Source organism: Furipterus horrens, unplaced genomic scaffold, assembly GCF_987537825.1.
Source record: "Furipterus horrens unplaced genomic scaffold, mFurHor1.1.pri manual_scaffold_3, whole genome shotgun sequence".
NCBI lineage: Eukaryota > Metazoa > Chordata > Mammalia > Chiroptera > Furipteridae > Furipterus > Furipterus horrens.
Window position 1 is genome coordinate 31,374,095 of NW_028327173.1, and position 11,901 is coordinate 31,385,995.

The 11,901-nt window shown below is 51.3% G+C and overlaps 1 protein-coding gene across 2 annotated transcripts; it reads right to left on the reverse strand.

The window, feature by feature from the left end:
- Positions 1–912: 912 nt before the first annotated feature.
- POMGNT1 (protein O-linked mannose N-acetylglucosaminyltransferase 1 (beta 1,2-)) lies at positions 913–9,600 on the reverse strand. 2 transcript variants are annotated; one of them, XM_090269378.1, is made up of 22 exons: positions 9,499–9,600; positions 8,893–9,062; positions 8,151–8,265; positions 7,904–8,022; positions 7,192–7,257; positions 6,988–7,101; positions 6,038–6,155; positions 5,748–5,846; positions 5,459–5,586; positions 5,074–5,144; positions 4,773–4,848; positions 4,496–4,579; positions 4,365–4,406; positions 4,084–4,142; positions 3,692–3,764; positions 3,481–3,609; positions 3,271–3,396; positions 2,200–2,264; positions 1,957–2,001; positions 1,600–1,735; positions 1,149–1,258; positions 913–1,061 (listed from the first exon to the last, which is right to left on the reverse strand). In XM_090269378.1, exons 2-22 carry the CDS (start codon positions 9,010–9,012, stop codon positions 974–976), a joined length of 1,983 nt encoding a protein of 660 aa, XP_090125504.1. In that variant the 5' UTR covers positions 9,013–9,062; positions 9,499–9,600; the 3' UTR covers positions 913–973. The 2 variants fall into 2 exon arrangements, with proteins under 2 accessions (XP_090125504.1, XP_090125505.1); XM_090269379.1 differs by lacking the exon at positions 9,499–9,600 and adding an exon at positions 9,389–9,465.
- Between the last annotated feature and the right edge of the window lie 2,301 nt (positions 9,601–11,901).

Here is an 11,901-nt window from a genome sequence, read left to right on the forward strand (position 1 = left end):
TCTCCCTTTGCTCTCTTTCTCCATCTCTGGGGACAAGTGCCTAGCTAGCTCTCACAAGCTAGGCAGGAAACAGCTTAGTGGTTAAACAGTAGGGAAAGGGTGTTGGGTGGCTACTTCAAGCTGAGCCTCAACACGTCAGGCTCAGCTGCTCTAGGGTGGCGCCTAGGGAAAAACCTGGAAGTTTGAGACTTGGGCATCCCCTGGTGGCTAAATAGCCCCAAATGGAAGATAAACCCTGTGGTGGGCAGTAAGCAAAACTCACCATCCACCATGACCATTCATTCTCATTCTCTCTCTCTCTCTCTCTCTCTCTCTCTCTCTCTCTCTCTCTCTCTCTCTCTCTCTCTCTCTCTCTCTCACATACACACACACACACAAAATCACAAGACTCATCCGTAGAGGTTTTCTCCTTTTTTAATCAATGACCACCTTATCCAGCTTTGAAAACCTGAATAAAGATGAGGCTGAGAAGAGGCCTGGGTCAGTGACTGAGGGTTTCCAAGTGAGTGAATCAGTGGGTGGGCCCCTGCCAGGCCTGTCCAGGAGTTGGGCACAGCAGTTTCCTGAGTAAGAGCCAGCCCCACCCTCAGGCAGCGCCCCAGTCCATAAAGAAATCAAGGCCCTTCAGGCTTCAGCCAATTTCCAAGGCCCTCGGGAAAGCAAATAAATAGGTTAAACTCTGAGCCGGGCCTGGGAGGAGGGAGTATAAAAAGGGCAGCATCAGCTGCCCAGGGATCCCAGGTAGTACCTCGCCCTTCCCCAACGAGGAAGTGAATAAATAGACCTCCAATTCAGAAATAGGGATGCTGGGACAGGAGAACCCTCCCCTTGAAGTTAGTAATTAAGTCTCATGTTAAAAACAAACTAGCCCCAGCCCCTGCCAGTGTCTACAAAATCCTACAGGATGGGTTCAAGGGCTAGCCTGCCTCTGGGGGTACACAGTACCCAGTCCTGCAGGGTCCTGGAGGAGGTGTCATGTCTGTTCTGCAGCTACTGGCGCTCCCTCCTCCTTCGGGGGTGGCTCCAGGAAAATTGGGGTGATTGATGGTGGCTTCTTCACTCTGGGAAGATAACAGGGAAGAGGTCATTAGCTGTGTCCCCTAATCCAGCTAGTCTCCCATTTCCAAGGGCAGAAAAGAGTCACTCACGAGTAGGGGGAGGCTGGGACCCCCACTACCAGGAAGTGGTTCTTCTTCCGAAACAATCTCCAAAGGCCCCGGTGGTTGCCGCGCACATCCAGGTCCCAGATATGGAGGCACTGGTGGGGATGGGGAGTGGGGAGAAGCATGGGTCAGAGGGCTTTGGGGAGGGGCCCCTGAGGACCCATGGCCCAGCCCCAACCCCTCTTCAGCAGCTTCCTCAATTTGCAAGAAATAGCATCCTTTTTTTTTTTTTTTTACAATTTCTCAAATTAAATTTTTTCTTAAAGATGTAGTTCAATAAGAGGTACCATCTTTTAAAATATGAATTTGAAACAAGGTAGTTGGACGTGGGGTTCTGAGAGTGTGAAGAGAAGGCTCTAAGGTAGAAGATTCTAGAACAAAGCCTTCCTGTATCTTGGGGGAGGCGTATTCCTAGGGTAGGTGTGGTACTGGGCACCTTGGCAAGTTGGGTCCAGGTGGTAAAGTCATCATCTTTCTCCATTCGGATAAAGGCCACATAGGTATGGCCCTCTGTGTCTGGCAGGAAAGAGTCTTCGCAGGGGTCCTTGCTATGGTCCAGAACTTCAGCTTCACTGCAGCAAAAGGGGGCAAGAAGCAAGACAGGGACCGACTCCTAAGTCTATCACATACTTCCCCTTGCTTAGTTGTTGCCGTCTTGAAATTCTTAGTAATTTTTGAACAAGGAGCCCAGATTTTCATTTTGCATGGGCCCCACAAATTATGAGGCCAAGACCCCCAGTATTTTCCTCCTCCTCACTCCCTGCCACATACCCCTAACTCCCCTAGACCATACCTGAGCAGCCTGTGAACTTCCACTTCATAAGCTTCCTTCTTCAGACTGAAGGAGAGAGAGAAATAGGCCAAGGGAGGGAGTAGCCCCTAAGGTCCCAGGAGCAGGGCTGGGTGTCACATGGGAATTGGGTGGGGTGGGCAGCAGGGCTGGGATAAACACACAGGCCTCAGGGTTGGAAGGGACTGTTAAATACTGGTCAAGGCTCCTAAATATCCTCCCCTCTGCCCTGTCCCCAGCCCTCACCTGTCCACATTCCTGAGCTGGACACCTGGAACCGTATTGAACTTGTGCTTCTTGAAGTAGGCCTCCTGGAGTAGGTAGGTGTGAGGGTACAAGTCAGGGCCTTACACTGTCTGGCCCACACCTGCCCACTGACCCACCACATATCCACAGGCCCACAGATGAAGTCCTGGGCCTATAAAGGTCCCTCTAATTTCCTTCCATCTTCCCTATTCTTTTTGCAGTATCCTTGACAGGCTCTTAAAGCTATAATTTGGGCTTAAGCATTGCCGGAGAGCTCATGTCCACACTGGCAGCTCATGCCACTGACCAGTGAGCTGGTCCCTGTCCGCAGTGGTTCTCCCTGGGCCTGCTGTTCTAGAGCCACAAAGCCAGGAACAGGCCCTGCAGGGGGCGGTGGGCAAAGGGAGAGGCTGGGCAGGTAGAGAAAACGTCTGTGATTAAGGTGTTGAGAGTGACCTGAGGTAAGTGCCTGCCCTTCTTGGGGAAATGAGTGGAGGTCTCCTATTAGCTAGACTGTGAAGGCCCTTCTGGCTTCTAGGAGGTTCCAAGCTGGAAGCTGTCCAGTCCTGAGGGATGGGCTGTCTCAAGGCCTCCCCTTCTGTAACGGGAAGGGGAGTGGCCGTTTGGGCACAGCCAGGTAGTGGGTGGGGACTTGGAAACCTCCCTGTTCACTTCAGGCTGAGGCTTAGGCCCCAGCACTTGCAAGGACAGGGGAGGGCAGAGCTTGCAGGGCTGGATGCGTGCTTGGCGGCAGAAATACCCTCTTCACACCCACAGTCTAGTGCTAAGAATAGTAATAATAAAAATAATACCAGCCAACCCTTATATAATGCTCAGTTCATTTTGCATATATTAACTCATTTAAACCTCATAACCTCACACCCCTATGAGGTAAATAGTACTTTAATTTTCATTTTACAAATAAAGAAACTGGGGTAAAAGAGGATGATCAGTAATTTCCCCAAGGTTACACAGCTACTGAGTGGCAGAGCTGGGGTTACTCCAGAGTTCATGTTCTTGACCCTACCTGCCATGCTGTGCCCCCTCCTCAACATTCCCCCTCCCACTCACATGGAAATAGCCGTTCATGTTGAGGCCCACGATGCCAAAGTGGTAGGATCGGGAAACATCAGGGATGATGCACTCTCGGCCCCGGCGTTGTTCGGGCATCCGCATCCACATGTCCCAGTCCCAGAGCTGGGGGCATGGAGGATTATGAATGTTCAGAGGTACCAGGCTGGTAGGGGACCCCAGCCCACACACCCTCCCCTTCCAGGACACCTTTTCTGGTGTGGGCCACTTGGGCTCAAGCTCCTCCTTATAGAGAGACTTCCTGAGCACCCAGCCCAGCCCAGGCATGGTCTCCACACGGTACAGCAATGCTGGGTCCTCAGCAGTGTGTTCATACCCCTGGGGATAGGGAGCCATGATGGGAGGTATTAGCTCAGGGCCTCGACCAACTCCCCAGCTGACCCTTGGCCACTCAGCCTACCTGGTCATTCCAGGCAGAGATACAGTACACGCTGTCATCCTCCTCCAGCAGGTGGATGGACTGGCTCAGGAAACTGAGAGAGGCAGGGTCCAAGGGTTCAGGGAGGGACAAGGACAAACCCAGCCACACAGTGATGTGGGAAGAGCTAAAGATGGGACTCAGGAGCCATACCTCCTTCCCCATCCTCCCAAATCTTCACCGTCTCCATTGATCCTTTCAACTCTTACTCCAGCCCAACACCTGCCATCCTACACTTGCTCAGACTTCTCCCTCACTTCTGAGCTTGCTTCCTCCAGAAAGCTCTCCAAGATACCTCACTGCCTTCTTCCCTGGAGACACAGTGAAGCAAAGAAGCCCTATGCAGCTTATACAACCCTAACCCTAACCCTCACCTGAAAAAATCCACAGCAATGTCCAGGTCCTCTTCCAAAACCACAGCAAACTTGGCTTCCTGCAAGGGGGGGGGGGGGGGGGGGACAACAGCATGATCCCATGCGAGGCCTTTCTAATCTGATGTCTCCTCCACCTTCATCCCACTTCTCAGGCAGCACTCTCCCCATTTTCCAGATAAGGAGGATGAGGTCCAGAGAGCAGAAGAGCTTGCTATATAAGACCAGACTTTACGCTCATGTTTCCTCTCCCCAGGCCCAGGAGTTTTTTCCTTACTACTCACTGGAAACAGGTTGAAAGTGGCAGTGAGGCTGGCCTTGTAGTGCTGGGTGGGGAACAGAAACAGGGCACATGAGCTTTAGGGTGGAAGGTACTGCCAGGTGTCTGCCCGTTCCACCCCTGCTTAGACAGTACCTGAGACACACGAGCGTTCTTGATGCTGATGGGAGTGTGCTGGATGCCCCTCAAACCAAACAGCGCCACCACGTCCATCGGCTCCTGGGAGGCATGGCCACTGGTCATCCAGTGAGTCACCATCCCCCAGCTCATCTCTGCAAGCTCTGACATGCCAAGCCCTCTACATCTCACAGCCCTTGCCCGGGCTGTCTTTCTTGTCAGTCCTCAGTGATCACTGCTACTCAGCACCCACAACACTGTTCTGCTCCACCTGAAGCTCCCAAGTCCCACTCACCTCATAGTAGCCATCGATGAAAACTGTTATCATCTGGGGAGACACCCCCTGGGCGGAAAGCAGAGAGCGCAGCATCCTGGGGAGCCCAGAGCTGGGTTAGGCATCTTGCACCCCAACACAGGACCCCCAGATGTTTATAGATGGGCCCATATTCCCCATGTTCACCCACGTATGAAATGGACCTAGAATCTCTTATTTCTGCCCACCTTGAGAGTTCCTCCTGCAGATAGATGAGCCTGGGGTTCCCACCCACTGTGCACCCTCCTGCTCACTGCTGGATGAAGGCCATTCCCAGGCTCACCTGTACAGGTAATTGGGCCGGTTCCCTGCAATGACAGCCACAGGAACATTGAGGACCTTGTTGTCTGGGAGCTGAGTGAGAAATAGCTTTTAGCTCTTGCCTCATTCCCTCTTCAAACTGGGATCCCTACCAAAGGAAGAGTTCTTGCGGGGTGAGGGAGACTTCAGAGAAAAGGGAGAGTCTTCCCTGTCATGGTCCTCTATGTGGCCTGCCCTCCACCTGCCCCCCATCCATTCAAATGCCCTGTCTTTCAGAGCTCCGTGTAAATCCTCAGCTCCTGGTTCCCTCCCAGGCTGGGGTAGGGAAAGTGTAACCTGGATCTTTCCTAGGGTCCCTTGCCAGGCTGGGAAGGAGTCCAAGCCTTACTGCCTAAGGCCCCACTCACTGGGTCAGGGCTGAATTCAATGGGTGTGGGGTCCTTGCAGCTGCACACACTCCCATAGCCCTCAACTTTGCTGCAGAAGCGCCGGCGGCGACGGTTCAGCTCCGTATCTGCCCAGTGGCACTCTGCCTCTGAGGGAGAGATAGGGTCAACAGGGTGGGGGCACAAGGCCAGTGTGGTCTGAAGAACACCAGACACCCCAGTCAAGAGTTTAATAGAGCCCCATGAAGAGGAGCCAAATGCCCACCCCAGCTCAGGCACTGCCCCAGAGCCCAGCCCCAGCTAAGCCCACCTTCAGCTGAGCTCAGCGGCACATCTGTTTTCAGTAGGACTGGGTCCCCCCAGGAGGAGAGGGCGGGTGACTTAGAATGCTTCTCTCCAAGGACAGGACCTGGCAGGGAACAGGAATGAGGGATAATGAGGGCCCAGACTCCAGTTTTGGAGCTTATTCCCATCTCCCTACCACTTTCATCCAACTCACCACCACTGGCTCCTATTTGCTTCCCTCCCCACCCCTTCTGGGGTTCTGCTTCCCCAGGGGCCCTTAATACTGTAAGTGTGGATGGTCTATGGTGCCCATACCTCCTTTTCGTCCCACGAAGGCCCAGGTGTCCCTCCAGCCCAGAGCAGGGCCGGCCTGGCTGCCTAAGCTCCTCAGTAGAGCCTTGGCTGTGTCCTTGAGGTGGAAGGAGCCCTCGTCCTATGAAACCAGAGAAGGTGGTCAGCCTGAACAACACGGTTCCAGGAGACCTGGCCTCATGGAGCACTAATGATGAGTGTATCAAGCACCATGTCAAACCTTTTACTTGAATTAGCTCATTAGGTTATCATAACAACCCTCTGTTATTACTATCATTTCACAGATAAGAAAACGAAAGGCTTAGGGAGATTCTGAGAATCATCCAAGGTCACCAGGCTAATAAATCCTTACCATAACCCCACATAATCTGCACCTCTGTCCCCTGCTACCTCTCTGCCTTCTTCCCACCACTCTTTTCGCCCCCCTTATTCTGCTCCAGCTGTGCTGGAACCCTTGCTGTTCTTCAAGCATGCCAAGCTTGTTCCCACTTCAGGGCCTTTGCACTTGCCATTGTTTCTATCTAGAATGCTCCTCCTCTAGATATGTATGTGGCTCTCCCCACCCTTCATCCAGCTTTCTGCTCACATGTCATTTCCTTACAGACGCCTTCCCTTTCTAAAATACATTCCCCATCACTCTGTCTCCCTAGCTTTATTTTCTTCCTCACAGAAGTTATTATTTCCTGACATTAAAACATTTATTTGGCTACTTAAAAAAAAAAAATCCTGCCCTGCTAGAGTACACTCCTTAAGGATAGGGACTCGGTCTTGCTTCCCATTGTAGTACCCACACTCATTCAGTGCCTGGCACACAGTACCAAAGCTAGTATTGGAACCCAAGTTATTTTCCCCCAGAGCCTTCCCAGTGTGCCATACTAGGGGCATAGAACCCAGGGCTATGGGCAGGGTTGGAGCTGGGGTTTTGGGGATAGGGGCAGGGTAGAGTCACTGACCTTGACGGTGCAGATGAGTACTCGGCCAGGTGCCACCATGTTGAGGAACAGAACCATGGCCTCATCTTCATGAGGTGAGTATGTGTCAAACACACGCTTTGCCATCACATGGCCCTGGCAGGGGACACACCACTCATGAGTTAGTATCAACAGCAAGGAGGGCTTAGCTTTGGCTCTTCAGGTCCCCTACCCCTAGAACCTCACCGTGGCCTGATTGAGGACGATGACATGGATGCCCCGGCCTTGCTCCCGGGCCTCATCCTCCAGTACCTACAGGGTGGCAGAGACAAAGTCCAACTCTTCACTCTGGCATTCAAGGTCTCTCTGTCTTATTGGCACTTAAAAAAAACAACTGCATGAAATGAAACCCCCTCTCCTCCCTATACCTGTTTACACAATTCTCTTCCAACCCAGCTTGAAGACCACCTCTTCCAGGAAGCCTCCATAGTATTCCCATCAAAAGAGATCACATCTTTCTAGAACCAGTCCCTCCACAGCTTTCATGGCTCTGAAAGCCCTTGATTGCCCCTGCCTCATGCTGGAGACACCATGATCTATCAGACTGAGCTCTTCAAAGTAGGTCTGATTACTTTCAGTTCCCCAGTGCCCAAGATAAGGCTAAAGCTAATGAAGAGACCAGGAAGTAATTATGACGTAACAAGGAATTAACTGCCTACTAATACTAATGATTACTTCTGGTAAAATCCCACTACATATAATACACTTCATATACTTTTCATATAATCCTGGCAAGTAGAAATCATTAGTCCCAGGTTTCAGATGAGGAACTGAGGCCTCCAAAGTCACACATGTAGAAATTAGCAGAGGTGTAGTTCCTACTCGGACAGTGGACCCCCAAGCCAGTGGACCACACCTTGAGTAGAAAGGAGTGTACATCAGACACCAATCCACTCACCGTAGTGCCATCCACTGCCACATATACTTTGCTGCGGCTTGAGTATACCTCCACATCCAGGACCCTTCGGGGACTGTTGCCTCTGCGCCGTGGGGGATCCAATCGGCCCAGGGCCTCATCTGTGGGGGTATGACAGGTCATGGAAATAGTCTCTCCAACAGTCTCATCCTTTGGGATATGCCTGCTGTTTTAGCCATGAGATCCCAGGGAACCCCCTTCACCAATCCCACCCTCAGCCTGGCCCCACCATAGTCTTGCTCCGGCTCTAGGTCTTCATTGGCCTCGCTGATTGCTCGTCGTGTGTCCAGGATCAACTTGATGTTGACAATGACGGTCACCAGTAGAAACAGCACAGCCCCTGTCTGAGGGGAGGGGTAGGAATAACTAAAGAGGGGCACTCCCCACCCCACATCATTGAGAGTCTTCCTGAAAGGAGGGCCCTGGCTGCACTGATGACAAAGGGAGAACCTGAGGCCTGGCTCTCCTCCCTCTGTCTGCCCAGCTCTACTCCCCCAACCAGGGTCCAATTTCCTGGTCACCTTTACCAGGTGGACACCCCCCCCCCAACCCTTCCTACTTCATCAGGGCTCTCCCTATCCAGAGCTCCTGTATTCTCCCATGTGAAGCCTTGATTTCCTTGGTTCCCTCCACAATTAGTTCCTAGAGATGGAGCCAGTCCCAAGAACCAGCTGGGTATCAGAAGACCTGGGTCCTAGCCCTGACTGCCTGATGGTATGGGCTCTTGGGCAAAGCCTTCCTAATCAGACTTCGGACTTCTCTCAGAAACCTAGGAGGCTGTACTGGGTTCTGATTCCAGAGCTTGGGGCCCAAACCACTACCTAAGAGGGACATGACACAAAGAGGTTTCCACTCTAGAAACCTGCTGCCGCTTTCTGGGTGAGGGCAGCCAGGGTGGGTTCCAGTGCTCATAGTCTAGGCTGGGGTAAGGCTGGGAGGAAGCCCCGAGGAGGTCTGGGACATCTCTATACCTGACAGAATCTCCGCAGGGTCCTCTGGTTGGTCAGTTTATACTTCCAGGTAAGATACCAGCTCCTCTTCTTCCGAGCCCCAAAGGGCTTGATGAGGGGGTTGGGCTTCCAGTCGTCCATGCCAGACTGGAGGGTCACCACTGTCCCGGCCAACCCATGCCTTCAGGAAACTGAGGGGACCAAAGGATCACATGGAGTAAGGTGTTCCTACTAAAGTCTGATGCTTTCTCTGCAGGAATCCATACTGTGCTACCTGGGAAAACTGGCTCAACTTTTCTGGGAAGGAAACCTTCAGAGGGGTCAGATCACCTGGAACTCCCCTGGGGCTGGGGAAAATGACAGGGTTGCCCAGGGACCCAGAGGAAGAAGCCAAACCATCGGCTTTCAAGGCTCACCAGCCCCCAAAATGGACCAAGCCCCAGGCCATCTGGGTCCGGGGGTGGGCTAAGGGCAGCGGCTCCCCCACCCCATTCTCCTCACCCTTCCACCCTCGCACCTCCTATCTTAACCTGCTCTTCTCCTCCCAGGGGTCCGGGCCGCCGGACGCCTCGAGAGACCTGCCCCGGCCGCGCCACCACCCCCGGATCCCCGCCCGGAGGCACTCACAGGTCAGGGGCCCTGGGCCCCTCTCGGGCCCCTCTCGGGCCCGCACTGCTCCGCCCGGCGCGCCACGGCCTCCGCCTCCTCCATGCCGCGCGCGGCCCCGCCCCGGACGGCCAGCCCGCCTCCCCGCTTCCGCCGCCACCAACGCCTTGGGGTGAGAGGGCGGCGGGCGGTGCTTGGGGCGGCGGCGGCGGCGGTGGCGGCGGCGAGTGGGGATGTAATCCGCGACACCGCCAGTCCTTAGACCCTCGGCAGCGGCTTTGCAGAGGGCTGGCGGGGTCGGTGCCGGGGATGAGCTGCTTCCCCGCCTCCAGCATGGCCAGGTGGCAGACTCGATTCCAATCGCAGTTCTAGAGCCTTGAACTAGAGCGCACTGCACCCCAGGGTCAGAGGGGCTCGCGGCTTTGGACACAGCTATTCACTCCCCTTGCTTGCGCAAGGCTGCACCGATGTCTAGTCCATGGGCGGCCTCTGAAGGCTAAGGAGAATTTAAAACCTGGTTCTACCACTCACCTGGACATTAAGGAAGTCAATTCACATCTCTGCCCAAGTTCCCTCCTTTGCGAAATGTTAATACCCTTACGTGATGCTTACTCTATGCTGGTTACCGTTCTAAGCATTTTATAACTAACTCATTTCATTACCCAACAACCCCATGAGGTAGATAAGTACTGTTACCATGCGAATCTTCTAGAGAAAGAAAATGTGGCCCTATATCACAAAGCTGGGAAACCTAGAATTCAAACGCCAACCATCTGGCTCCAGACTTCACTCTTAATCCCTGCACTATATTGGCAATAATAATACAGAGTTGTTGCGAAGATTAAATGAGAAAATGCAGATACACAGTACTTCCGTTATCACTGTGTTTCTCAAACCTTGGCTTGTGTCAGAATCACTAACAGGGCCTCGGTGGGGTAGCTCAGTTGGTTAGAGCATCCTTCCCATATGCCAAGGCTTCAGGTTTCATCCCTGGTCAGGGCACGTACAAGGATCAACCAATGAATGCATAGATAAATGAAACAATAAATCAATCCCCCCCCCGCCCCTTTCTTTCTCTCTGAAATCAATAAATAACAACAACAACAAAGAGAATGACTTGGAGGGCTTGTTAAAACACAAATGGCTGGGCCCTATGCTTAGAATTTTTGATTTAGCAGTCTAGGGCAGAGCAGAATGCTGCATTTCTAACAAGTTTCCAGATAATGTTGATGTTTATTTGGGTAGCCATGAAGCAATTTTAGGCAGAAAAGAAATATAATCCAATTTAAAATAATAATTTATTTGTTTGTTTGTTTGTTTTTAGAGAGAGGGGAAAGGAGAAAGAGAGGGAGAGAAACATCACTGTATGGTTGCCTCTCACTTGCTCCCCCAGCTGGGGATCTGGCGTGCAACCTAGTCATGTGCCCTGACTGGGAATCGAACCAGCGACACTTGGCTCGCAGGTCAACGCTCGATCCACTGAATTATAATCCAATTTAAGAGAATATTTACTGTTTGTGAATTAGAAGGAGACAGAGGAATCCAGACGTCCAGTTAGGTATTTTTGAACTCTCCACATTCCATCTGTTTCTTAAATGGTGGGATTATATCCTCCAAAATTTTAAGTTATCAATGGACCAAGAGATACTAAGAAGCCCTGGCCAGTGTGGTTCAGTTGGTTGGGCATCATCCTGCAAACCAAAAGGTCTCATATTTGATCTCCCGTTAGGACACATGCGTAGGCTGCAGGTTCAGTCTCCAAACTGGGATCAATATTTCTCTCTCACAACTCTGTTTCTCTCCTTTTCTTTCTCCCTCCCATCCCCTCTCTCTAGAATCAATAAAAGAAAAAACTAAAAATAAAAAATATACTAAGGGAAAATATATTACCTAAAATTACAAAGGTAACCATTTAATGAACTAAAAATAATGATAAAAATATATAGGGCCAATGGAAAAGAGACGTATGTAATGTAAGTGTGGTAAATCCATATTTATCATAATAGGAAGTCAGTAGACAATGTCTAAAATGAAGAAATAGCGGTGTAAACCTATTGTGGAATTATGAGTATAAATACCAGAAAAAAATAGCTATAAGTGATTGCCTCTGACAACGGGACTACAGTGGAAATACGGCAAGCGGTAACTATCTTTTACCCTTCTGTAACGGTGGGCTGGAATTACTTGGATTAAAAGCCAAAATCAAGCCAAAGCTCTTTTTTTTTTTTATGGCTCCTCATTACATTACATTTATTCATTATAGAGTAAAATCCAAGCATCTTAGAATCATCTCCTATAACCTTGTTACTCAAAGTATGATCCCTGGAGAATCTCGGTCCCCACCCCAGATTTAGAGAATCATAATCTGCATTTTAAGAAGATTCAAAGATAATTCATATGAACAGTCAAGATGAAGAAGCATAA